This window comes from Oryza sativa, chromosome 7, assembly GCF_034140825.1.
Source record: "Oryza sativa Japonica Group chromosome 7, ASM3414082v1".
NCBI lineage: Eukaryota > Viridiplantae > Streptophyta > Magnoliopsida > Poales > Poaceae > Oryza > Oryza sativa.
In genome coordinates, this window is record NC_089041.1 from 17,051,121 (window position 1) to 17,078,914 (window position 27,794).

Below are 27,794 nucleotides of genomic sequence, written 5' to 3' on the forward strand. Positions count from 1 at the left end.
AAAATTCTAAAAAAATATCTAAAAGAGTTCGGCCGATTCCCTAAAAAAATGGTGAAACAAAATCCAATTTCTAACCAGTATATATCTCTTCTCTATCTCTAATCTAATCTAACTATTTTAAAAGAGAAAATGTACGAGAAAATAAAACGGTTCAAAAAAAATGTGTGAGGCAAAAGTCAGAAAAAAACACCAAAAAAACATGCTAAAAATGTTTTCCATCTTTAATAAAAAAAATAAAAAATGCGCGAGAAAAATTATTTCTATCGTCGGTAAAATATTTTTTAAAAAAACATGCGAGGAAAAACCTGTCTGAAATAACGCGTCATTTCTAAAAAAATGGTTTTAAAAAACCGCACAAGAAAAATAACACCGTCTACTAAAAACAAATTGCTTTAAAAAAATTGTCAGAAAAAAGATAAATTGATGGACGCTTGAATCGAATAGGATCATTGATTTTTTGCCAACTACTATATGGCTTTATTTCGTCATATATTCTCTTGTATTGGAAAAAAGAGAAAAAAAGCATTCGAAAAAAACAAGCAAAAACAACATGCAAGAAAACAGGCAAAAAAACACACGAGAAAAGAAAAGCAAAAAAAGGAGAAAAATATAGTTTTCTTCATCAGTAAAAAAAAGAAAAAAACATGCTAGGAAAAAACTTTTAGAAAGAAATGCGCCATTTCTGAAAAATGGTTTGAGAAAATCGCGCAAGGAAAAAAATACACTGTTTATAAAAAACAAGCCGCTTATTAAAATAGAAACATTGTCATTGACATGATTATGCATGAAAAACATATATTATCATTAGAATTTTTTTACCCGTTACAATGCACAAACATTTTTGCTAGTAACAAATAAGTGTGAAATTATAATGGTATAAATTCAAATAGCTGAATAGTAATGATATATTTCAAAACCGTAAAAATTATAGTGGCATAACCCATACAAAATACTTGCTGTACTAGTTGCTATGGTTGTACAGCTATGTTTGGTTTCGAAACTACTAATGATAATCAGAATTTTCAAAGTTTAACTAAATCTTATCCAAATATCGAATATTTATAACTGTAGAGTACTTCATATATAACACATATTAGAGTTATCAAAAAAAATTCAAGGTGGAAATTACAGTAGCAGAGTAGAGCCAACAACAAAATAATTCAGCTTGGACAATTAGTAGTAGTGACTAGTGGGCTTTACACAGCCAAATAATTCAGATTACCGTAAAACCTCCGCCCCCAGCTAGCGGGCTGGTGTTTCCTCCGCCGCCGCCGCCGCAAATGGAGGCCCTCCTCCGGTGGGCGGCGGAGCTGGGCGTCTCCGACTCCCCGTCCGCGCCCTCCCCCTCCTCCTGCCTCGGCCGCTCCGTCCTCATCGCCGACTTCCCCGACGCCGGCGGGTAAAAACCCCTCCCTCTCCCTCTCCACCCAAACCCTAATCTGCCTGTGTTCACCGCCTTTTGCGCTTCCTCGCGCCGTTTGGTTTCCCACCTCAGGAGGGGCTTGGCGGCGGCGCGGGACCTCCGGCGCGGCGAGCTGGTGCTGCGGGCGCCGCGCGCCGCCCTGCTCACCAGCGGCCGCGTCATGGACGATGACCCCAGGATCGCCTCCTCCGTCGCCAGCCACCTCCCCCGCCTCTCCTCCGTCCAGGTAATTTCATATGCCTATGTCAGGCTGTCTTCGAATTGACTTGAGTTGTTGGATGGTTTCGATTTGGAGTGCATTGCTCTCGTTGTTTCCGCAACAGTGGAGTGCGTTGCTCATGGTGGTGGTAGGTTAATACCATATTAAATCTTTGGATGCACCGGAGAATTCGCAAAATGTGCCGGCACGATAAAGGCATCATGAATACTGGAGTTGGAATAACCATATGCTTCTCACAATAAATCTTGTGAAATAAATTTGTGCGAAGAGGCACGGCCTTGGCTTTGAGAAGACCAGAAACAAGTCTGGCCTTAAGCGCACCGCAGTTGCAGGAACCAAATGCTGCAGACAGTTGGTGTGCTAAGAGCAGGTACAATAGCAGGCTATAAGCCAGCTGCAAACATATTTTAAGGAGATAAATCAGGAGAGAGAAGAGCAGCGGGCTACAGATTTGTAGCCAGCTGTAGCACGGACTCCAAGACGCAGTGTGTCTATGACAGTTGGGGCTAGGTATTAATAGTGTAGCATGTAACTATTGTATAAATGAGCTATTAGATTGGCTATAGATGAGTTGGAGTTAGTAGTTGGCTAAACTATTGAACTTGCTCTAATCCATTAGATTGGCTCTACATATGTTGAATTGGTTTCACTATTATGTTTCAGTTTGGACAAAAAGATTGGATGGATTTGGCAATTTTGGGGAGGGTAAAAAGATCACACTAACACATACTAGTAATTTACTAGATAAAATGAAAATGAAAATCTTCGACACAAATAACTCTATCGTGATGTCTTGATGATTCTATTTTTTATTTGACTTCGAAAGTGTCAACTCAATCTTGGCCTTTCTATGCCCCTTTTGATCTTGTAAGGGCAATGAAAGAAACTTTCATGCTTGGTCTCCTTATCACATCTTTTCAATTGCTTCAATGCTTTCACTGATATTCCCTTTGTATCTGAGCAGACCCTGATCATATGTTTGTTGTCTGAAGTGGGAAAAGGGAAGAGTTCAAATTGGTATCTATATTTGTCTCAGCTGCCCTCCTACTACACTATCTTGGCTACCTTCAATGATTTTGAAACTGAAGCTCTCCAAGTACAACTCGGTAGTTCTGTCTACAAAATTTTAGTTTTCCATTTCGATTGCTTCATGTTACATTCAGCTTACTTCTTTTCAGGTTGATGAGGCTATTTGGGTTGCTCAAAAGGCTCTTCGTGGAATAAGATCAGACTGGGAAGAAGCAACACCACTGATGAAAGGGTTGGGATTTAAACCTAAGCTTTTGATGTTTAAATCATGGATCTGGGCTTTTGCAACGGTATAGTTTTTTGAATTTTAGCTCAGTTTATACCAGTTCTCTTTGTTGTTTGACATACCAGCTTTGCTGTCTAGTTTTTTGTAAGGGAGTTTGTCGTCTAGTTTAGTTACTGCATAGAATGAAAGTAATGGAACTCACCTTACCTTTTGTTTTTTAACATGGCTCTGAGTTTTGTAACGTTACATTTATATATTCCTTGCACGGGGATAGCCTTTCTCTTTCATATTTGACATGCTAGCTTTGTAGCCACTACAATGAATCTCTGCTGACTCAAGAATTTTATAAGTTTGTTAGTCTTAATTTCTGTTCTATATTTTCATGGTGGAAAGGTATGAGGTTTCTGAAGTTTCTTTTGACAACTTGAAGGTATCTTCAAGAACATTGCATATAGCATGGGATGATGCTGGTTGTCTATGTCCTATTGGTGATTTGTTCAATTATGCTGCTCCTAATGATGACAATTCATCAACGGATGAAGATAGAGATGATATGATGCATCAGGAGACAAATAAGATGTTGGACCAGACAGATTTTGATTCATCTGAGAAGTTGACAGATGGGGGATATGAAGATGTTAATGAATACCGTCTGTATGCTCGGAAAAGATATAGAAAAGGAGAGCAGGTTTCTTCTGATATTTGCCTAAAATATATGCCCTTTTTTGTCTATAGGATGCTCATGTTCTCCCGTATCACATTATCTGCCTTCTTGTTGTTCTGTACTTTTGAATTAAACTTTGTCCTTTCGTACAGGTACTTCTGGCTTATGGAACGTATACAAACTTGGAACTTCTTGAGCATTATGGTTTTCTTTTGGGTGAGAACCCTAATGAGAAAATCTACATTCCATTAGATTTGGATTTATGCATGATCGGTTCTTGGCCAAGAGATTCCTTGTATATTCTGCCAAATGGACATCCCTCATTTGCATTGCTGTGTGCATTAAGGCTTTGGACAACTCCCAGAAATCGTCGGAAAGCCTTAAGTCATCAGATCTACTCTGGATCATTGTTATCTGTTGAAAATGAGCTGGAGATTCTGAAATGGTTGGTCAAGAAGTGCAAGGAAACTTTGCAGCAATTACCTACGACTATAGAATTTGATGATAATTTGCTCGTCCTTTTATGCAAGCTACAGAACAGCACTAGCTGCATAACAGAAATGAACCGGTCAATCTTTGAGCAAGAATTTGCTCCATTCTTCAGATTTCATGGCTTCAAGCTGGATTGTTCTATACACAGTAAACTCCCAGTTCGTCTTCTACGATCCCTGGAAAGATGGGGATTAGCTGTCCAGTGGAGATGCAACTACAAAAGAACCCTAACCAAGTGTATTGTGCACTGTAAAAGTTTAGTTCACGAGCTTTCGTTGCAACAAAATCAACAATAGCTCAAAGATTCAAGCTAACTATGTTCTTTAGAATGCAGAAGTTCTTGATACAACAAAAATCAACAATAGCTCAAAGATTCAAGCTAATTATGTTTTTTTAATGCAGAAGTTCTTGATACATTTTTGCTTAACAGCATGTCAAATTGTCAACACTCGATAGCAGGGCGAGGTGCTTTCATAGTTCCATGCATCACACTTTTTGGGGTTGCATAGTTTAAGCATAACAAGCGTTCTGTGGAATGCCTTCTGTGGAATGCCGCTGAGATACTGATAATTGATTATCAGGCATGCATATGATCTTGTCAATTACCTCATTCAAAGTGTTTTTATGGCGTGCTTATTTTGTTTTCTTTCACTGCTTAAACAGTTATTTTTATGATGTTGCAAGCTTTTTAAAACACAATACTGTATGTAATTGGGAGTTTATTTTTTGAAGTGAACTTTGGATATTGCACATACAAACAAAAACTTATGTATTTTAGAAATTATTTAATTTTCATCTAAAAAGAGAGAAGTTATTTAATAGCATGCTTTACGATTAATAACAAATAAAAATCTAAGAGGCTCTACATTTTGCTATCGACAAGTGTCCGGTTTTACGAAATGTTATCGATGAAATCAAGTTATACACAATGGTATGGTACAAACGTCTTTATCTTGTTTTTGCCACCATCAGGTTTCTGTCACTTTGACATTAGTTTGTTTTTGTGATTGTGGACACGCCTGACCTGAGGCCCGATGTCCTAGCGCTAGCAGGCACAGTTGGATTTATTTTCTGCATACGAGTACCCGAGGGATTTTAGCCCATTCTTACATCTTGCCCTATTTGATCCATGATAGTAGCCATATGTCCATATATATGCTATTGTGATTGGAACCCTAGCTGGAGCCCCTCCTAATCCCCCTCCCTCCCTACTTGGTCCCATTTGTAGTCTCCCTCCCACAGCGACGGCCATTGCAGCGGCGCAGATGGGCCATGGACGTCGCCACGTCGGGCCATGGATGCATAGATGAATATCTTAAGATCATTTGAGTTTGATAAATGTATTATGTCAAATATGTGGCCGGTACCCATCGGTTTCTAGGAGCTTGACGGGCACAAGCGTAGTTCTATGTTGTGCCATCAGAGGTGTCAGGTTTGGGCCGGGCACAAGTACAGATATATTCGTGTTTGACCTGAGCCTAACCCAACTCTTTGCCATCTCTAATCCTGGCACTATTGAACAAACCTAAACGTTTTGGATGACCTCACCATAAAGACCAACATTTAAAAAGGTAAGTGGGGACCACTTCAGGACCCTTGATTCTTCCCCTCCCAGCTATAAATACCACCCTAGTCTAGGACTCCATGGTGCAAAACTCTAAGCCACAGAGCTAGCGACAGATAGAACGCCTGCAAGGCCAGGAGCGGAGGTGCTCTTTGACCAGTTCGACCGCACGCTCTCCCTTAGGCTTCAGGCCAAGGTGACAATACGCTCACCTCAAACCCCATGTTTCCATCGTTCCCTTTCTTTTTCCTACCTAATTTTTTGATTCTTCATGTTCTTTTTATGTGGATCCATGTTGTTGTTCTTGGATGATGCATTTTTGCATCAGAAGTGGATTCCTCTCGTTTAGTTTGATATGATTTTCTCGATTATACTTTAGAAGGGTTGGACTGATTAGGGTTTTTTTTGTTTTGTATGATGGAAACAAGTTCTTTTTTTTCCTCTTGTTTTTCATAGTCCTCGTTGGTTCCTATGGTGGTTTTTCAATCGTCTAATATATATTTGGGAATCTTGAATTTGGTACATAGTTTGTTTGTGTCGATTGGTTTTTTTATAGATCTATTTATCTCTTTTTTTTTGGAAGTAAAACTCGAGAGGAAGGACATGGTTTGTATTGAGATGAATAGATCTATGTATTGTTACGGTTGTTTGTATGTTGGTTATGTCGTAGAAATGATAGCTTGGCTTGACTCTTAGGTGAACGAGATTATGGGATATGTGAGATAGTTATATTTTCACGGTATTAGATTGAACAAGGATGCACCAAACGGTTTTAACCAAAGATGTTGGAAATTTGGAGGGCAACGACAGCCATGCATGGTAGATGAGGCCATCATAATATGTGGTGATGGTGGTAGCAAAGGTGAATGTAATTTAGGAGGAGAAAACTTGCGGTAATAGAATATGGATATATGGGATGAGGAAATTAATTGTTGAAAAATATGGTGACGGCCACGGTGGTGGCGGCGGCGGCAGTGGAGGTGGAGGCGATGATGAAGAGATTAGGAAGGGGTGGGGATTTTAAGGTTATGGAGGGGTCTTGTTGGGCCGGGCCTAATATCCATGCCTAAAACGGTAGGTTCACATTGGTCTTGGGTTATGAAGGGTTACAAATCTCAAAGGATGATCAAATGGATCAAAATACACTCGAACAAAAATTGAAGGCCCTTCATTTATAGAAAATTATAAACAAAGGACTCCTGATATATGACAGTAGCCTAAAATATACTCCTTCATTTATCAAATGAGCTAGATGGATTAGATTGTGGGATATGTGAGGTTGTAATAAATTCACCATATGTTGTAGTTAAGGTGTAGGGCAGATGGAGCAACACCAAACATGTACTCCATTGATCGAAGGAGTTACGCAAATTAAATTATCATTATATTAGAAAATAATATTTTACTGTCTAGTTATAATAAGTTAAAAGGTGACACAACCAATAGTTTTGGTACAAGGATGGTGCAAAATTAGAGACAAACACCATGAATAACAGATAGAGGAGACTAGGAATGTAGGGAGATGGTCTTTTGTGGGTTGAGCCTAACTTTTTACTCCTCGTAATAGTGATCTTTACTAGAGTTGTCGTGTTAGGGGGTCATGATGTATGCAAACATCGTTTCATTCCGCTATAGTCTCGTACACCCTATGTCACATAGTTTAATCACTAATAAACACATGCATAAAACTATTTATTAGGAATATATAACTGACCACATAAATCCCAAGTCCCCAACTAAGCGCTGCCATATACCAAACATGCCATACATCCAGGAAGGCGAAGAGGTTTGACTTCACATATTGACTTCCTTCCCTTCATTTTTCTTTTCCTAGTTAATTAATTAATTAGTTCCTCAACCAAGATGAGAAAGAACAAGAAGAAAGACACCAACATAAATTTGATGTTGACGTAGTCGTGCCAACCGTGCACACATGACGTCTTTAGATTTGGAAATTACTGGAAGGCCTTTTCTTCCTCTTCTTTTTTTTTTTGAAAGAAACTTATTTGGAACTTGGAAGGTCTTTTCGCTCTTTAGGAAAGCGCGCCCGCTTCCATCCCAGAAAAATTTCCACGAAGGCCACGACCCGCGTCGCGCGCGCCCGTTTCCATCCCAGAAAATTTTCCTGTATAAATAAATAAGACCCACACGAAGTCCACGAACCGCGTCGCGTGGGACCCTTCCAGAAGCAGAGCCCTTCCTGTAGTCGTCGTCGTCGTCGTCGTCTCCTCTTCGCGTTGGGTTTGATTCCTCTTCTTCTCGTCTCCCGCAGCGGCGGCCGTCGATCGGAATGGCGAGCCGAGGAGGAGGCCAGCACCAGCGCCACCAGCAGCAGCAGCAGCAGCCCGGCGGGTACGGACGCGGCGGCGGCGGCGGCCGCGGGCGCGGCCGGGACGGGGCGCCGTACTCGGGTGGTCGTGGGCGCGGTCAGGACGGATCGTACCCTGGCGGCCGCGGTGGGGGCTATGGCGGTGGTGGTGGTGGAGGTGGGCCGCCGTACTATGGCGGAGGAGGTGGTGGTGGTGGAGGAGGAGGAGGCCAAGGGCGTGGGTACTATGATGATGGCGGCGATGGCCGCGGGTACCAGCGGGGCATGGAGGGAGGCGGAGGCCGTGGAGGTTATCGCGGGGACGGCGATGGTGGCTACGGACGAGGCGGTGGCGGTTATCACGGGGACGGTGAGCGTGGCTACGGCCGAGGCGGTGGCGGTGGCGGTGGAGGCGGCGGCGGCTATCGTGGGGATGACGAGGGTCGTAGCAGCTACGGCCGAGCCCGTGGCGGTGGCGGTGGCGGTGGCGGCTATCATGGGGACGGCGAGGCTGGATACGGCCGTGGACGCGGCGGCAGGGACTACGATGGCGGCCGCGGCGGCGGAGGAAGAAGAGGAGGACGCGGCGGCGGTGGTTCGAGCTACCACCAGCAGCCGCCCCCCGATCTGCCCCAAGCTCCGGAGCCGCGCCTCGCCGCGCAATACGCCCGCGAGATCGACATTGCCGCGCTCCGGGCGCAGTTCAAGGGGCTGACCACCACCACCCCCGGCGCCGCGTCGTCGCAGTTCCCGGCGCGGCCTGGGTTCGGCGCCGCCGGAGAGGAGTGCCTCGTGAAGGTCAACCACTTCTTCGTCGGCCTCAAGAACGACAACTTCCACCACTACGACGTAAGCATCCACACTACTACAGTCCACAGCATCTCCATTCCCATCTCCTCGTCGATCACCTCATCACCGTTTGTTTTGCAGGTGGCGATCGCGCCGGATCCGGTGCTGAAGGGCTTGTTCCGCACGATCATCTCGAAGCTGGTGACGGAGCGGCGGCACACCGACTTCGGCGGCCGCCTCCCCGTCTACGACGGCCGCGCCAACCTCTACACCGCCGGCGAGCTCCCGTTCAGGAGCAGGGAGCTCGAGGTGGAGCTGTCCGGCAGCAGGAAGTTCAAGGTGGCCATCCGGCACGTCGCGCCGGTCAGCCTGCAGGACCTGCGGATGGTCATGGCCGGCTGCCCCGCCGGCATCCCGTCGCAGGCGCTGCAGCTGCTCGACATCGTGCTGCGCGACATGGTGCTCGCCGAGCGCAACGACATGGGGTAGAAAGAACTCGATCAGCTGCCTCGATTGAGATCTCTTGAGGATTTCGTAAACTGGGAATTGATGAATTCGTGTAATCGTTTTCGTTTTGAATGTGCAGGTACGTTGCGTTTGGTCGGTCTTACTTCTCACCGGGGCTCGGATCGAGGGAACTCGACAAGGGCATCTTTGCGTGGAAGGGGTTCTACCAGAGTTGCCGGGTCACGCAGCAGGGCCTTTCTCTGAACATAGGTCAGATTTGTGTTTCAGTTTGTTTCTGAACTTGTACTTGATCGAGTTTACCTGCAATTCATGAGAATGATTAGGTGATGGCATTTTTTTTTGCAGACATGTCTTCGACTGCTTTCATTGAACCTGGTCGGGTGCTGAATTTTGTAGAAAAAGCTATTGGACGTCGAATCACTAATGCTATTACTGTGGGATATTTTTTGAACAATTATGGGAATGAAGTGTGTAATCCAAATGCTTTCCCCCATGATTTGTTTGCGTGGAGTTGATCTTGACTTGTTTTTCCGTGCTTCGTGAATTTGCAGTTGATGAGGACCCTTAAGGGTGTTAAGGTTGAAGTCACTCACCGAGGAAATCTACGCAAGAAGTACCGCATTGCTGGCTTCACCGAGCAGTCTGCAGATGTTCAGACGTAAGGAGCCTAGCTTACCTTCTCCCTGATCTTAACAGTTTCTGTGTAATGTTGCTATTTGAATTCTCTTGCATAGCTTAAATCTTACCAATTATTTTGTTGGATCCCAAAACTATTAAGGTTCACATCATCTGATGGTATCAAGACTGTCAAGGAGTATTTCAACAAAAAATACAATCTGAAGTTAGCTTTTGGTTATCTTCCATGCCTGCAAGTTGGCAGCAAGGAGAGACCGAATTACCTGCCCATGGAGGTTCGTGCATATACTTCACATTTAACTGAAATGTTCGATTCTTTTCTACATCCTCTGCCTTTACACATGCTAATTCTTTGTGTTGAAATTTGATTTGGATTTCAGCTTTGCAATATAGTTCCTGGACAACGATACAAGAACCGGCTCAGTCCGACACAGGTTTCCAATCTGATTAACATAACCAACGATCGTCCTTGTGACCGTGAGAGCTCCATTCGTCAGGTTCCTGCTTATGCTTATTTTCTGTGATATTTTGTCAGGTTTTTACTGTGTGGGTAAATACGTTTTTTATTTCTCTCTAACCCATCTTTCCTTTTTCTTAGACTGTTAGCAGCAACCAGTATAACAGTACGGAACGCGCAGATGAGTTTGGCATAGAAGTTGACTCTTATCCTACTACTTTAAAGGCTAGAGTTTTGAAAGCTCCAATGGTAATCCTACTTATTTTTTTCTCATCAGTATCTCCTTTTGTTTTTCAGTTTTTCCGTACTTCTGTCCTTACATTTGTGAGTAATGTTGTAGCTGAAGTACCATGATTCTGGAAGGGTGAGAGTATGCACGCCAGAGGATGGGGCGTGGAACATGAAAGACAAGGTACATCATGTTGAACTGAAACATTTCTTAAACTTTTTCTATAATGTTTTGTAAATTTATTACTATATCACAGAAAATGGTTAGTTTTAGTGATGGGGTTATTGTTCTTCATCTCTCTAGTTTTCAAATAAAAGTATTGATGACTATTACTGTTCCATTTTGACACCTAACAACTCTTAAATTATTAAACTGATGAACTACCGAAGTTTCATGCCTATATGTCTAAGATACAATACACTTCGATAATACTACTATAGCATAAGTTTTCTTTTTTCTAAAAGAGATGAGTGGTCTCGATGACAACTATTTACAAATGGATGGAGTACCTGTTTATTGTCTATAGTTGAGTGTTGATATGTTGCCAGACAAGCTACAGTTGGTTCAGAGTCTTGGTTCCCTCAAACTTCTTATTTGCTTAAACAAAATCTGTAGAGCTCTTGTGGATTGTTCCCAAAAAGAGAAACTGGTTGGAAGATCCTGGTCTACCAACCCTGTGCAATATTTTGAAGTTTGCGCAAATAGTTTTAGGAACTGATTTCTTTTTAGGTTGTATACTCTGTCTATTCCATTTACCCCCTTCTATATTCTTGTCTTCTCTCCACACTGTTTGAACAATTCTTTTGATGCGCAGAAAGTAGTTAACGGTGCTACAATTAAAAGCTGGGCATGTGTCAACTTGTGCGAGGGTTTGGATAATCGTGTTGTTGAAGCATTCTGCCTTCAATTGGTCAGAACGTCCAAAATAACTGGACTGGTAATTTAGCTTTTCATCATCCTCTTTTTGCTGTTTTGATCATTTTATTTGATGTACTCTTAGCTAATTTTTTACTTTGATTTCAGGACTTTGCGAATGTGAGCCTTCCAATATTGAAAGCTGATCCTCATAATGTTAAAACTGATCTTCCTATGCGCTATCAGGAAGCATGCAGCTGGTCGAGGGATAACAAGATTGACCTCCTACTTGTTGTAATGACAGATGATAAAAATAATGCCAGCTTATATGGTAACTAGCATCCAAATTCGCTCTAATGTGTGGAATAATATTATTCATTAATGTCTCTTTATAGGTTAGAGTTATATTGGCTATTCAATATAGTATCTTCTTCTACCATGCATCTACTCTGTTATAATTTTAGCCCCAACAAAGTTCTTAAAATCTCTCTGATTAAATTGATGTTTTTTTTTTGCTTTTTTTAAAGGAATATGCAAGCCCAGTTTAACAAAATTAGAATTCGAATAGCAAATATATATTTCTTGTCTTGAAGAAAATTCTCACTTGTGCCATGCCTGATGACACTTATAACCACAGGTGACGTTAAAAGAATCTGTGAAACAGAAATCGGTGTATTGTCACAGTGTTGTCGAGCGAAGCAAGTCTACAAGGAGAGGAATGTTCAGTACTGCGCAAATGTTGCTCTTAAGATCAATGCCAAGGTAAACTTGATCACCTCCCAGAATCTTTGTTTCGCAAAGCTTATTGAACCACAAGATTCAAGATGTAATATATATTCACCATGTCTGCAGGCTGGAGGAAGGAACTCGGTATTTCTTAATGTAGAAGCAAGTTTACCGGTTGTTTCAAAGAGCCCAACTATTATATTTGGTGCTGATGTTACCCATCCTGGGTCCTTTGATGAAAGTACCCCTTCCATTGCTTCGGTAAGATATATATATTTCTTTCTATCAGAAAATATAATTGCATCTATTACTGTAACAGCTTTCATCTGACGGGGTTCCATTTAGGTTGTTGCTTCCGCAGACTGGCCTGAGGTGACCAAGTATAATTCTGTTGTTCGTATGCAAGCTTCTCGTAAGGAGATTATACAAGATCTTGATAGCATTGTTAGGTGAGATCTTCATGCTGCTCAGCTAAATTCTAGAATTGCATGCCAGTGTGCCACCATTTGGCAGTTCTTTAATTTCTAAAATATAAAATTGCAGGGAACTTCTCAATGCATTCAAAAGGGACTCCAAGATGGAGCCGAAGCAGCTCATTTTCTACAGGTTCATATTCTCCATGTTTGTTTTTTTTTCTTAATTGTACGTGCTCCTTTGTTGATCATACCGAGACACTGATAATTGTCCTGTTTCATCATCAGGGACGGCGTAAGCGAGGGTCAGTTCCAGCAAGTTGTAGAGAGCGAAATACCGGAGATAGAAAAGGTATAAGCAATTTTTTTCTTTTCCTGGTTACGACTCTCCATGGTTGTAATCTTGTATTTTTTTCCTGCTCTATCAATAGAACTTCGCACCGTCTCGTGCGAGTCGTTCAAAAAATTTGATGACTGAACAGTGCAAAACGTTTTAACCATCTGGTTAAAAAATATTTGTTATCGTAATTCACTGTTTCTTCAGGCTTGGAAGTCTCTGTATGCTGGCAAGCCACGAATTACCTTCATAGTGGTGCAGAAGAGGCATCATACAAGGCTGTTCCCCAACAATTACAATGATCCACGCGGCATGGATGGGACTGGAAATGTTCGTCCAGGTTGAAAATCGATGGCCTCTCCCGTAAACGTTGTTTAATTACCCTGTTTGGTCAATTGCCTAACTCGTTTTTCTTCTTCTGTAAATAAATTCCAGGCACAGTAGTTGATACAGTGATCTGTCACCCTCGAGAGTTTGATTTCTTCCTGTGCAGCCAAGCCGGGATCAAAGTAAGATGCCTATTGCCTATAGCACGCTGCAGAGTACAAATGAGTGAACTGTCCTCTAGTCTAATTACTTAATACAAGAGGGTGCCCTAACGATGTTTAAATTGTAAAATTGCAGGGGACAAGCCGTCCTAGCCATTACCATGTGCTGCGCGACGACAACAACTTCACCGCAGATCAGCTTCAGTCTGTCACAAACAACCTGTGCTACTTGTAATTGTGCTCTGCTCTTCTTTGCCGTGATTGCTGATGTCTGCATTTTGCACTCGCGCGGTTGAATGATGACTTCTTTTTTTTTGCTGTTTACTCGACAGATATACAAGCTGCACTCGCTCGGTGTCTATTCGTAAGTCACTTCTCTCTTAGCTATGAGCTCTGTTTTATCACAGAAGAGTATTCAAATAAGCTTTTCTCCTAAAAAACCATGAATGTCTGCATTTTTGATTCTTTTCTCCTAAATGTCCATTGTGCTGCAAAGAACTTGAAGTTTTTGTACAGTCATAAGTCGAGTGAAATTCTATCAAACTCAAGGGTAGTTAAATAAATGATAGAACTATTGGGCTTTCCAAAGAACATGAAGAGGGATTTAGGAATGCATGAATGGAACTAGAGTTTTTTTTTTAAGATAGTCGATAAAGTCCGGCCTTTACTACTGCTACAACTATCTCAATTTGTCATGCTGTTCTGTCTTAACATTGTCTTGTTTGCTGTTGCAGCACCTCCTGTTTACTACGCTCATAAGCTCGCATTCCGCGCTCGTTTCTACCTCACCCAAGTTCCCGTCGCCGGTGGAGATCCAGGTGCTGCTAAGTTCCAGTGGGTACTTCCAGAGATTAAGGAAGAGGTGAAAAAGTCCATGTTCTTTTGCTAGTCGTCCTTGTGCCCCCCTGAAACTGAAGCCTGGAGCCAGCCGGCAAGCTCTGGAAATGCTCTGAATAATCAAACTTGGAAGAATAAGCACCTGCCCAGGTTGCCATTCGTTTCCATGTGGCATGGAGGATGGCATCCTGAAAAGGATATTGTCATGTTTGTGTGGTTTTTAAACGACATTGAAGTTTATCTCCGGTGTTACTATCTCAGCACTTTGGATGTTTTATTTTGTTATGTCTGAAGATATAGACACAAAACTTCATTTTTGTTTCTGTTTCTGGTGATTCTGCTTGCCGTTTATTTTTCTGGATATGCAAGCTAATTTATGCGTACCACAAAATTGTTTTTTTAAAAAATATAAAACCTCAATTTGTATTTAACCATCTAACCTTGGCACCTCGATTGTGTTTAGTATAAATAATTTCTAAAATTTAAATTCTTTAGCCATATGGAGAGACCTAATAACAGGCAGCAATATGGTCAAGATGGACTCTTGTAGAGTTGTCTGTTGTGAAGACAAAGGGCTCCACCAACGTCATTTCCATTTATTTCCCTTCTTCAGTTAGCAAGAAAGTGGCAGTGACAGCTAAAGAGAAAAAGCCTGCTTGTATAATTCAACCGTTTGCTGCCTTGGAGTCAATTATCACTTCAATCTCCTGCCTTTTTCTCTTTGATTTTTCCTTAGATTTTGTCTCTCTTTAAGAAAGGAATGCTGGGCCTATCTTTCACTTTGGCCACGTTTGTCTTCTTGGGGTGAGCTAGTATAGCAGCTCCAATTTAAGCCCTTTTCTTTTCAATTTTTAGCAGTAACATAGCTACTGTAATGAATGACCAATTCTTAGCAGTAGCATAGCATTTTAAATATAACATCTAACAAAGGTGAAACGATATAATCGTGCCTGTAAAGAACATTGAGATAGATGAATGAAGATAGCTTAGGTTGAACTACATGCATGCACACAAATACACGATAGTGTTTAAGGGGAAGGGGCCGGTTTTCCCAATCCGCTGTTAACACATGGTAACTACGATAACTATGGCAAACTGTATAAAATTTATCAAAATTTTAAATTATTTTTAAAATTTATTTGAATATAAGGAGGTTACCGTGGTTTTTCTTTTACCGTACCCTTTCAGTAAGCGCGGTAACCATGCGGTTACCAATGGTTTGGGAAACAGGATGAATTTTCTAGCTGGTTAATTTGATATTGATTTGTCTTCGAAAGTGATATGTGTTTAACTTGAAATCCATTTTAGAAATTTGATTCTGTTTGAGATGAAAGGAGTTTTGAGCACCACTGTACCATGGCACAATTTCTGTAACTGAAACTCTGCCGGCAGAGGTCATTACATTCAAGGTCTAATTATCTATCGGTAAAGGCTTCCCCCGACCATTGTCCGACAGAACTTGTGGGGTCATGGTGTCATGTAGTACTCCTCATGGTTAGGGCATGCAGCTTGAAATAAGTGCTAAGTACGGTCGATCGATCGATTAATGCAGTTGCATAAATCAGGACATACACATCCACGAAGGCTCTACATATTGAGTGTTATGTTTGGTGTACACAAAAATGTCATTGTACCGTGGAAACTGTATTACGATAAAACCTTTTCTTTTAAAAAAATTCATAACATACAGACAGGGCACATGGGTACTGTTCTTTTGTTTTACCGTAAGGTTATAGTTTTCAGATAAAGTGATACTTATCTAAAGTTATAGCAAATTAGTATCCTATGGTTTGAAGGCTATCTCATGTTTACTTAATTATATGGACGAGGCGTGGTTGTTACAATAAAATGACCAAATCTCTCTTCGTAATCGATATACTATACCTTGAACGTAAATCTAATTTGTTTACTTTGGACATACAATATAATATTGCAAATCATGAAAGGGTCTGTAGCCTAGTAGTTACAGGAGGTTCCGTAGCACCTGAGGTCCTGGGTTCGACTCCCTATAGGAGCGAATTTTTCAGGATTTAACGGCGTTGCGCTTTCAATGATTTTTCAGGATTTTAATGGCGTTGCGCTTTCAATGGTAGGGCGAGGCGCGAGTCTTCGAAGATGTTCATAGGGGTGAGTGCGCGTGCGTTGTGAGTTTCTGTATTGTACTGTGTAATTCTAAAAAAAGGTATAATATTGCAAATCGAAGTGTTTTCTTTCATACTAGTATGTAAAAAACCAAATCCTAGCTATGTGTGTCCAGATTTCTAGCTAGGATTTTTTTTTTACGGAGAGTACTTCTTTAACTAGACAAATCATTTTGTATTGGGAGTTGTACCTGTCACTAGTGCTGGTAAAATTCTATCCATTGAATCCTTAAAATTCACAAATCCCAGTTATGTGTGTCCAGATTTTTAGTTAGGATTTGATTTTTTTTTACGGAGAGTACTTCTTTAGGCAGACAAATCATTTTGTATTGGGAGTTGTACCTGTCACTAGTGCTGGTAAAATTCTATCCATTGAATCCTTAAAATTCGTATATTAGAGATACTTGCCGCGTCCTTGAATAGATATCATTTCAGAGTGCATATATATGTAGTGAAATTTAAAATCTTTGCCCCGCTCCCCCTAACACGTTTCGAATTAGTACACTAAATTCAAATGTGCATACTAATGAAAGATGACAAAGAGACACTTTCCTGGACCACATCACACTACTACATGATTGATTTTCTTGAACGCCCCCCATAAGTGAAATTACACGGAAAAATAGAGGGACCGACACCAGTTTATCACCCGCACAGGAAAATCAATTTTCGTGTACGGGCCACTTAACAGACCCACACGCAAAAATAATATGTGCAGGTCTGCTAAGTGACATGCACACGAAAATAGCCCACCCCACAAAAATAAAGTGGCTCCCTCCACCCGGCTCCTCCCACAGACCCACACTTATCCTCATCCCTCCCACACTTCTCCCTCTCCTCCTCCCCTCCTCCCATCGCGCTCTCCCTCTCGTCCTCGGCGACGGCGGTGCCCTCGGCTAGGGTGGCGGAGGCGGCGGCATCGACTACGGCTCCTCCCCCCTCCCATCGCCCTCTCCCTCTCCCTATTGTCCTCGGCGACGGCGGCGCCCTCGGCTAGAGCGGCGGAAGCGGCGGCACTACGGCAACGGCATCGGCTACGGCTCCCCCCTCCTCCCATCGCCCTCTCCCTCTCCCTCTCATCCTCGGCGACAGCTATGGCTAAGGCGGCGGCGGCTGCATCGGCTAAGGCGGTGGCAGAGCGTATCCGTGGCAGACCACCGCGGGGAGGCCGGATCCGTGGCCTGCCACCGCGGGGACGACGGCGACGGGCTTCGGGAAGGCGGCGACGATGACGGCAGGCTTCGGGAAGGCGGCGATGACGTTGACGATGTTGATTTTTTATTAGGGTTCGTGGGTGGATTTTGATTCTTTTCCCTTTTTTATTATTCCGTGCGGTTGGTATAACATGACCGCACGGGATAATCGATTATCCCGTGCGGTCAGCCCGCCCGCACGCAAAAATGGCGATTTTTCCAGACGACCGGCTGCAAACGGGCCGGACCCCCGCACGGGATAATCCAAACACCCGCATGGAAAAATGGGTATTGTAGTAGTGTCAACCAAAAAGGAGATACATTCTTCATCCAAAATTGACGAAGATTTTCATGACCGTTCTAAACTTCAAGCATGCAAAAATGTATGAATTTCTTGTCGTTATCACACCTTAATTTGTTATATGAGTATATTATTTAGATAATGGATAATCCGACGTTTACTTCAAATGAAGATATAGCCACTCTTATTACAAAGTTCTTAGATAAACCAAAAGCAAAAGTTCAACCCAATCAAGTTGACGAGAAGATATACTTAATTAACCACAATCAACCACACAAGGAGACAATTTGTTCAGGAAAACAATCCTATTATTATATTTATGAATATATATACTGAGATTGGAGAGTGAGATAAAGTGATATATGTGAGTGCATCACCACTACAGATTCTATTTTTCAATGCAGCCAAAATCGATTTTTTAGGCGAGTGGGTGGCCCGGTGTCTGTGAAAAATCATAGTTTTGCATGTGGGTAGAGACGATTTTCGCATGAGGTCACTTATAGCGACCACACGAAAAAATAATTTTGGTGAAACAAAAATAAGATTCCAAAACAAAAAAAAATCAGTCGAAACCCTAGCCTACCGCCAGCAGAAACCCTAGCTTCCAAGGCGTCGTCATCATCCTCGACGCAACAACAGTCAACGAGGGCTGGTGCCACCAGATTCGCCGCCCCTCGCCGTTGTCGTTGTCATCGTACTTATCCTCGTCGCTCGAAGTAATCGACGGATCCTCGCGTGAGGCAGGGTGGAGTAGTGGCGGCGAGATCCATGCGGGAGGGGGAGGGGGCGCCGGATCCGCCCTGGCGTCGCTGCCACTGGCAGATCCACACGCGTAGGGGCCAGAGAGGTGGCAGAATGCTGGAATCCACGCGGGAGTTGGAGGGGCCCTAGATTCGTCCCTCCCATTGCCGTTGCCAGCGGATCCGCTTGAGGGGGGGGGGGGGGTAGAGCGGCAGCCGAATCCAGGTGGGAACTAAAGGGGGTGGGATCCCTCTCATAGTCGACCGCCACCGTTGCTGCCGCCGCCATTGCCCTAGCCCGCCTCGCTCGAGCCTACGAGGAGAGGGGGAGGTGCATGGGGGAGAGGTGGAGTGGAGGAGAGGAGAGGGATGGTTGTGAGTAGTGGGGAGAGTGAAGTAGTGAGGTGGATGAGAGAACTTACTGGGAGAGAGAGGAGAGGAGAGGAGAAAAAAAGAATGGGAAGAGAGAGGAGTATTTTCGTATGCAGGCCACTTAAGAGGCCCGCATGTGAAGATAAACTTATTTTCGCATGCAAGCCTCTTAAAAGGCTCACTTGCAAAATTTGATTTTCATGCGATCTTTAATCTCTACACGGGAGATTGAGTTTTGCAGGTGGGAACAATTATGATCCACATGCAACCTAAAGGGGTTCGTTCAGAAAAATTGATTCTGTAATACTGCATTGTCAGATGGGGAAGGTCAATGTGGAATCTTCAATTTATACCTTCCATATATTGGTGTTATCAATCAGGCAAGGTATGGCAGAGGGGTTGTTGCGTTGTTGTCACAAGTTCTTCCACATTTATAGTTAGAGAAAAAAGATGAGTAGTTTTCCTAAAAGAAAAATACTCAACTACCGTATCTGAATGGAGCAATTATATATCTGATGTGTCAGTTTTTTTCTTGGGTTGTTACACAAAGCACAGTTTTTCTTATTAATTAGCAATCAAAAAGGAACATATATATATATATACATATAATGTACACCTCACCCACACTAGAAGCTTGAACCTATTATTGATGTTCATGAATCTTACGGAAGGCATATACTCTTCTCTCCACAGCTTTCCTTCAAATTGTTAATGGTCATGCAAAAAGAGGAACTCTAATCCAATTTGTTCTTTTAAAAATTCCTACTTTTTAAAGACATGGTAAGTTGATGATTAATATCGATGAAACGTACTAATGGGCTATGTAAACAACAAGTAAAACTTGCTCTTTGGGTTCATTTTTGTATGCACCTGGTACCAAAGATTAAAAAAAAACTTGAGTCTTTTTGTGCGCATCCTTACTACCAATTATTGTTTTTTACAATTTAAAAAGTTAAAGTTCACTCTTCCGTATGGTAAGGGGTCTTGTCCTTGTCATAAAATGAGGGCATTTGGATTATAGAGGGGTACCCTTTAGAACAAGAGAAAATCCATAAAATGCCATTGACAAACACTCTAATCCCAAAAATGCCATTGACAAGTGCAACTTCCTTAAAATACCATCGTACAAACGTTTTTCTCCCAGAGATGCCATCACAGCCATACTGCTGTTAACTCCTCCCCGTTAAGTGGTATGAAAAGACAATCTTACCTCTGGGTAATCCTTTTGCTCAAACAACATCATTTTGTATTGTTTGCTCACACAATATTATTTTGAATTGATGCCTATTTAAATTCACAGACGTGTATTATTTAGATATCAATCAAAATATTTCAAAATTAAATATCTTGAATTCACATACGTGAATATTTTGAATTGATGCATATTCAAAATTCACAGACGCGCCGCCGCTGGGAGCGCCACATCGCCGTCGAGGGCTGCCACACCGCCGCCTGGGAACCCCGTGCCGCTGCCTGAGGGCCACGCGCCGCTGCCGCCGGGGGACCTCCGCGCCGCCGCCCGGGAGCATCGCCTCGCCGCCTGCGAGTGCTGCCGCGCCGCCACCCGGGAGCATCGCCTCGCCGCCTGCGAGCACCACCGCGCCGCCGCCCGAGAGCGCCGCCTCGCTGCCGCCTGCGAGCGCCGCCGCCTGGGGGCACCGCATCGCCGCCGCCGTCGCCCGATGTTAGGTTTAGGGTTCTTTTTTCCCCCAATTTCTTTTCTTTTACCACCTCTGGATAGTAAAAATTGGAGCGAGGGTAATCTAGTCATTTTGGTAAAAAAAATTTCTAACGGTGTGGACTAAACGGTAAGTTGGCTGTGATGGCATTTCGGGGAGAAAAGCGCTTGTACAATGGCATTTTGAGGAAGTTGCGCTTGTCAATGGCATTTCTGGGATTAGAGTGCTTGTCAATGGCATTTCATGGATTTTCTCTTAGAACAAACGAAAAATATGGAATGCTAGCTAGTGCCTAGTAGATGATTTAAATAGTATGAAAATATATTCCTTTTGAGATAGCCCTTTAAAACAAAGAATTTATTCCTAAAAATTCCTTTGAAATCTTATAGAATGAGCTATATTATAAGGATCTCAGCCAAACAATTTTGAGGATTTATGAGTTTCTAAATAATGGGACATGTCATTCTATTCCTACGTGTTTCATATGTTACTATGTTCCGATGATCTTCCCGTTCCAAAGGAGCCACTTTTAGAGCCACAGCATCATGGAGTTGGAGTTGAGAAGATGAGTTATAATTGACAAGTTTTTCATCTCTATATAAAATATTAGAACCCGAGCGCCAAACATGCATCGGCCCAGGCCCACCCCACCCCACATCCCATCATCCCACTCCTACCGTTGTCGGAGTAAACGATTTACTCCTATCGCGCGGCTCTACCACCCACCTTTATTTGAGTAAACAATTTACTTTGATAATAAAAACAATTTCCCTGCTTCCGATCCCACCCCACGTCCCGCATCATGCTCCGACTGTTATCGGAGTAAATGATTTACTTCGATAAAAACAACTTCTTTGTTTCCGGTATATATTCTATTTTTCCTGTTCCCAACCAACCACTCTTGCCCCCACTTCATTTTTTTCTTTTCTAGTTTGATTACATGTGAGTAATTTTATCGCTTGTGTGTGATTGAGCCTGTAATTTTTTCATTCATATGACTATTTTGTGATACAGATCAACAATACTCTTAGTATCAGTTTTTACTCTTATACTGTATATTGAACTCATCAGTAAACATATTACTACATGGTGGCTATGAGATGATGGCTATATCGAGAGGAATGTGGTAATTGTTTTACTCGCAGACCAGGAAATCTCAATTTTTTCTCAAATACTGTGTATTGAACACATCAGTAAACATATTACTACACGATGGCTACGAGATTATGGGATATATCGAGAGGAAGGCAGTAATTGTTTTACTCACAGACCATGAAATCTAAATAATATTTATAATATTGGTAAAACAATTACTAGCGTTGTAAGCTGGTAGTAATTATTTTACGACCATCTAGGTATGGCGTCATACGATGTGAAGGCATTCATGCGAGTAAATTTGTTACTTTTGAATGAGCAGATGTGGGAGGCTGGGAGTAATGAAAAACTCCACAGAGTAAATTCATTACTTTTAAATGTGGCGAGATACCAGAAAAATGAAAAACTCGGAAAGAAAAACTAGACGGTAAATATTTTACTAAAACACAAAAATAGAATAACTACAGAGAAAGAATGAAAAACAGAAAAATCTGGATGGTTAATATTTTACCGGGCCTATTGATGAAGCACGGATGAGATGTAAAAGAGAAAAAAGAAACATGGAAGAAAAACAGAAAAATCTGGATTGTTAATATTTTACCCGGCCTATTGATGAAGCGCAGATGAGATGTAAAAGATAAAAAAGAAACACGAAAGATGGGGAGATAAAATAAAAAAAAACGAACCAAGAAAAGGTGGGATGCAAAGGAAAGGTAGGTGGTAAAAAACGGGAAAACCGGACAGAGAGGGGGTTGTGCGGCGCTCGAACTAATATTCCGTGCTGTAGCGCGTGGATTAGCGCTACCGATAAAATATTACTAATATATGTAATATTAGTGCGTACGTACAGGTGAATATATGTAGCAAATTAACTTTTCCATATGCAATTAACGAGGCACACTTGACATTCTCTGATGTGTAGGAACTTGCATGCGTCGATTAAATATATGTGCACATCCACATCATTTAGACATTTACTTTTCTAAATTTTCTCATATTAATCCTTTTTTTATTACTTGCATCAAATGGCTCTTTGTGTGGTCTTTGGGAATCAGGCTATATTCTCAAAGTTAAAATTTCAATTTAAACAAGTCAAAATTTGAGGACAACAATGTGTTTTTTATGCCAAACTTTTAACTTCATACATATGAAATGAAATATTTTCCGGTGTTATAATTTTAATATATAGAACTAAACAAATAACCACAATAATAGCTTCAAACAAACATAGTTGCTATTTTTCTCTTCATAAAGTTAGTGCATGACTTGACGTGAAAGAATGATTCAACGTTGGAATAGAATGTTATTCTTCGCAAGAAGTGATTGGTGCAATAACTTTGTTTCCTTACGAACAAGGAGCTAACAATAAACAGAGGGTATTAATTCCATCTCTTGATATATATATGACGATGGCCAGCACATAAGAATTCCTACAAAGTTTAATAGAAAAATATTAGCTATATATGACAAGTGGTAAAAGGCTCAAAGGTATGCACATGTCTTAGTTAAACGATATGCATGCTATAGAAGGCTTCTTTTCTCATATCACAAGATTTGCTAGTTTGTGGTTAGCTAGCCATAACCTAGCTTTTCCATTATCAAGAAAAGTCATAACCTAGCTAATTAATTAACTGTGGCCTGAAGAACACCCTACCATTGGATTGCCTCCAGAACCCATCATAGCCATCTGATCTTTAGTTTTTCCTAAATAATATTTAGTTTTATATATGATTGTTATGTTTTTATTAAGTAGCCATTGACGGTCCTAAAACTTGTGCATAGGTGTCATGCATCTACATCTATAGACTTGAAAAATGCATCTTAAGCCCCTAAAGATGCGAAATATATTCATGCTTCCAAAGTTCGACTTGGAATGACACAAATGTTAACATGAAGCCTTCATCAACCCAACGCTGCTGACAAGTAGGGCCAGCCATTTTTTCTTTCTTTTTCTCTTCTCCCTCCTCAATCTCTTCTTCCATGGCTAAAGGCAGCTGGCGGACCTGGGCTAGTGGCTTGTGGGAACAAAAAGAGTATCTCAAGTTGGTGAACCCGTGGGCACGTGAGTGGCCTCTCCGCCGCTCGGATTCCGCGGCGGTGCCCCTCTCCCGCCCTCCGCCCCCGGATGCGGCGGCACCGCCCCTCTTCCACCCTCCCCTGCGCGACGGCGGCAACAACAACGACGACGAGATGGCCAGGATCCGGCGGCACGCGCCTCTCCGCCTCTCCCCACGGCGCAGCGCCTCTCCGCCACTCGGATCCGGTGGCGGCGCCCATCTCCCGCCCTCTGCTGTCCGGATCCAGCGGCGGCTCCCCTCTCCCGCTCTCCCCTGCACGATGACGACGACGATGAGGTGGCCGGGATCTGGCGGCGAGGCACCTCTTCGCTTCTCCCCGTGTCGCGATGGTGACAACGACGAGATATGGCGACGGTGACAACGAGACGAGCTGTGGTGGCGGCGACGGCTACGATGACGACGAACGGCGGTAGCAGCTAGGGTTTCGATTATTTTTATTTTTATTTTTTTTGGATTTTTATTTTCGCGTGCGGGCGACATAACCACCCCACACGCGAAAATGCGATTTTCGCGTGCGGGTGCGCTATCCGTACGCAAAAATCATGATTTTTTTGCAGACCTTGGGTGCGTGCGGGCCGCCATCGGCACGTGAAAACCTGTTTTCACCGCGCAGGTAAATCCTTTTCCTAGTAGTGACAGGAGCACATGCATGAGGTTAGAGACTAGTCAAGATGGCTGTTAATATTTCTTAAGGATATTACTAAAAATATAATTCCCAGCAATGATACTAAAATATTCTTGGCATATTATGATTTACAGATATAATCCGCAAGCGTATGAATATACTATTGTAGTATTTCACCCGAAAGTATTCCAAGGTATCGTATTTATTTAATCCCAAGGGAAGATTGATAAGAGAGAACTATGCTAATAATTTATATGTTACTTGTATAAATCAGAGTCTATGCAATGGTTAATTAATTCAAAGGGGTAGGATGACACGAAGAAAGAAGAACTAAGATACTCTCAATAAATAAAGTCTAGGCTAGGTGAAGAAAGAATAAGAAAAGAATTTATTCCTATACTTCTAATATACATGTATCTTTAGTTTACACTCATTAGTATATAATCATGTAGCCAATACCCCCTAACTATGCTCTCCTGGTATTCCTGATTGCCGAGTTCCTTGCGACAATCCATCATGGCCATCCAACCGGAAATATATGGAGGACTACTCATACCAAAAAAGTGCCTTAGGACTATATATATACTAACGTGGAGGAATACCCGTACTGAGCTGTCACCATCAGCAGTCCACCTCTACTGTCCCGCAACATATAACCCCAAATAATGATATCTAATAATCTAAGCACCATGCTCACATTATTAAATACTACTCTATACCTCCCGGCAAGACATAGGGCAATCATTCACATGAACATTAAACCTACACCAATGCGTATCTCTGTTAAGCTAGCTACATAATTATATGGGCATAAGTATGAAGTAAAGTCGTAAAATATGGAAGCTGAATAAAGAAGAATATTCTATTAATTCTATAAGTCTTACAAAAAGAGAGAGAAACTACTAGAGTCATACCTGTATTCTCCTGAAGACTCGAGGACTATGAAAACTATTCTAATTCTATTCCACTAGCATTAGCACTAGAACACTAACTAAACTTGAGAGAGAGCTCTTGTTCTTATTCCTTGAGTGTGTGAGGGAAAGAGTGAGGTAAACCCTTTATATAGCCTCCCAATGACGGTTAAAACGGTTGGAATTGTCGGAAATGCCCAACAACCGCTATTGGGAGTGCATCTAGAGCATTGACCTAACACCATGGCATGTCTGGTACATGCTCATGCCGGGCTCCTAATGGCCATATTCATGAAGATAGCAATAACAAGATAACAATAAAAGATGAGGAGGAAAAAGAAAAATAGGACAAGGAAATAATAAAAAAGAAATTTTGTAAGTGAATCCCACTTGTCAGCTGATTTAGGGTTAGTGTGATATCACGTAAGCGTCCTTGTCGTATGTCACATTGGATTTTGGACGGGTGTTGACACATTCAGTAAGTCTAGGATTTAAAGATGCATTATTTAAGCTTATGGATCTTGATGACAAGTACACATTATTTAAGGACTGTTGGCATATTTTACTCGTTTTTAGTTTCTATCCGACCTTTGGTTTTTCACAACTGAGGGCCCCTTTGAAACATAGGATTGTCAAAACTCGGAATAGGAAAAACGTAGGAATAGAATGTCATGTTTATTGGATTCCTACGTGATTTGAAAACACATGAAAGTTTCCAAACTACCGCTTGATAGTCACACAGGAAAACCGTAGGAATTTAAGACACGGGAAGAAGAAAACATAAGGTAAGACTTCGTGCTAATGTTCCTTCAAAATTCCTCTACAATAGTTCATTCCATAGGAATTTCAAAGAAATTGATATGAACCAATCAATCCTTTCTTTCAAAGGATTTCATAGGATTATTTCCCATAGGATATAAATCTTTTGGAATTTCTATGTTTTTTCTTTGTTTCAAAAGGGCCCTGAACTTTTCATTTATCTAGATCTTTTTACTAGCGATGGTTACCTTTTCTTTTCTTTTCTTTTTAGTTATTGTTTTCAAGGTTTTGCTGCCACCTGTAGGCATGGGACTTGGGAAGGTGGGGGGGTGGGGGGGTTAGACAGCTACAGAGACAACGACCTAACCCTAATTATGGCTAGGGACCTTAGTTTCATCCCAACAAGGTTAGGAACTTGCAAAGTACGTTTTCATGTTGTTTGCAGTACAGTTTTCCGATTATTATCTTTCCAGTTAGTGGTATGTGCTAAGTGCACTCTCAGTTCATCAATCTTATCAACAAAGTGACTCAGATAATCCAAATATATAAGTAACTAGCTAGCTAAATTAAATGCATAGCTTCTCCTTAGTGGTGGTTGACTTTGTTAATTACTTAGCTAGCATGCATGCTTGCGCATGATATTGCAGATAAGTCACATTGACAAGTCAACTAATTAATGACAGTCTCTAGCTGTCGATCATGTAGTGCTATACAGAGGCGGTTAAGTTTTGACACATCGAATTGACCCCTCAATTAGTGAGACTTGAAGGAGGAGACTAATTAATATAAAAGCTTTTAGCTTTTAATTAATCAACCACAGTGGTGTACCGTACATAGTTGCAAGGTAGGAATGCGATGCCATGCACGCTGCATTATCATCTAGGAAAAGTACACCATATGAATGGGCTGACATGGCACAATATTATACTGCCGTTCTTTCTTTTATATACCACCAAAGTAGGATTATGTTGGGTATGAGTGCCTGTTGTAATATTAATTTAGGACAGAATTAAATTAGGGAGGAAGAAAGGTTGTGGCTAAAAAGTTCATCAACATTTGTTTAACAAAAAAAAAAAGCAAATGGTAGAGTGAGATTGATATCCTTCTCACAAACATTCCTTTTGGTTACGGAATGTCTTTCGTATACCTAATTAAAGGTGTTTGTATAATTAATTTCTCACTCTCTTGTACCAGAGGATTTTGAGGTCTATTACGGTGTTTTTTTTTTCTTGCTGGAGGGGTATATTACTGTTACTAGATATAGAGACTTTTAACTAGGAAAATTAATTTAAATCTGAAGTATGTCAATTAATATTATAACCTTGTATGACTTACCATTGAAAATCTCAGTTGCACATAGAGTGTTTGTTTTCCACTCTACCAAGAAAATTTGGGCACTTCTTTCACACGATGAATATTGAAATGTCTGATGAAGAAGCAAAATTAAACATGATACCAAAGCTAGAGAGCATATGTAACAATTAAAGTGCAAGCTCATAGCGACAGGTGAGTATTGTTGTAGATAACTAGGACCTCCGGATTAATAATTGAGGGGAAAGAATTAATTGGCGTGAGACGGTGGTTAACGATGAGCGGAAAGAGATCAAATTTTAGGGGTGTTTAGATCCATGGCGTAAAGTTTTGGAGTGTCACATCAGACACACATTTAAAGTATTAACCATAGACTAATAACAAAACAAATTATAGATTCCGCATGTAAACTGCGGGATGAATTTATT

At 41.7% G+C, this 27,794-nt stretch overlaps 2 protein-coding genes across 3 annotated transcripts; both read left to right on the top strand.

Moving 5' to 3' along the window:
* The first annotated feature begins 1,202 nt into the window (after nucleotides 1-1,202).
* Nucleotides 1,203-4,481, top strand: LOC4343199 (protein SET DOMAIN GROUP 40). Of its 2 annotated transcripts, none has more exons than XM_015789317.2 (6): nucleotides 1,203-1,399; nucleotides 1,496-1,649; nucleotides 2,608-2,739; nucleotides 2,822-2,962; nucleotides 3,329-3,586; nucleotides 3,715-4,481. In XM_015789317.2, the coding sequence occupies exons 1-6, from the start codon at nucleotides 1,281-1,283 to the stop codon at nucleotides 4,348-4,350; spliced, it is 1,440 nt and encodes a 479-aa protein (XP_015644803.1). In that variant the 5' UTR covers nucleotides 1,203-1,280; the 3' UTR covers nucleotides 4,351-4,481. The 2 variants fall into 2 exon arrangements, with proteins under 2 accessions (XP_015644803.1, XP_066168688.1); XM_066312591.1 differs by having other exon boundaries at nucleotides 2,636-2,749.
* Nucleotides 4,482-7,611: 3,130 nt separating this feature from the next.
* Nucleotides 7,612-14,482, top strand: LOC4343201 (protein argonaute 18-like). The gene is made up of 21 exons (NM_001422151.1): nucleotides 7,612-8,775; nucleotides 8,857-9,200; nucleotides 9,302-9,432; nucleotides 9,529-9,650; nucleotides 9,735-9,841; nucleotides 9,962-10,094; nucleotides 10,200-10,316; nucleotides 10,418-10,525; nucleotides 10,617-10,688; nucleotides 11,320-11,442; nucleotides 11,529-11,691; nucleotides 11,998-12,122; nucleotides 12,213-12,347; nucleotides 12,432-12,535; nucleotides 12,630-12,692; nucleotides 12,788-12,851; nucleotides 13,044-13,176; nucleotides 13,272-13,345; nucleotides 13,461-13,555; nucleotides 13,657-13,688; nucleotides 14,059-14,482. Exons 1-21 carry the CDS (start codon nucleotides 7,909-7,911, stop codon nucleotides 14,211-14,213), a joined length of 3,267 nt encoding a protein of 1,088 aa, NP_001409080.1. The 5' UTR covers nucleotides 7,612-7,908; the 3' UTR covers nucleotides 14,214-14,482.
* The last annotated feature ends 13,312 nt before the right edge of the window (nucleotides 14,483-27,794 follow it).

What these genes read in the sequence shown, in the direction of transcription:
- LOC4343199 (XM_015789317.2), top strand. Translation starts at nt 1,281, where the DNA reads ATGGAGGCCCTCCTCCGGTGGGCGGCGGAGCTGGGCGTCTCCGACTCC. An exon ending in TTGAAACTGAAGCTCTCCAA is followed by an intron (nt 2,740 to 2,821) that starts GTACAACTCGGT and finishes ACTTCTTTTCAG; the next exon opens with GTTGATGAGGCTATTTGGGT. An exon ending in GATATAGAAAAGGAGAGCAG is followed by an intron (nt 3,587 to 3,714) that starts GTTTCTTCTGAT and finishes CCTTTCGTACAG; the next exon opens with GTACTTCTGGCTTATGGAAC.
- LOC4343201 (NM_001422151.1), top strand. Translation starts at nt 7,909, where the DNA reads ATGGCGAGCCGAGGAGGAGGCCAGCACCAGCGCCACCAGCAGCAGCAG. An exon ending in ACAACTTCCACCACTACGAC is followed by an intron (nt 8,776 to 8,856) that starts GTAAGCATCCAC and finishes TTTGTTTTGCAG; the next exon opens with GTGGCGATCGCGCCGGATCC. An exon ending in AAGCAGCTCATTTTCTACAG is followed by an intron (nt 12,693 to 12,787) that starts GTTCATATTCTC and finishes TTTCATCATCAG; the next exon opens with GGACGGCGTAAGCGAGGGTC.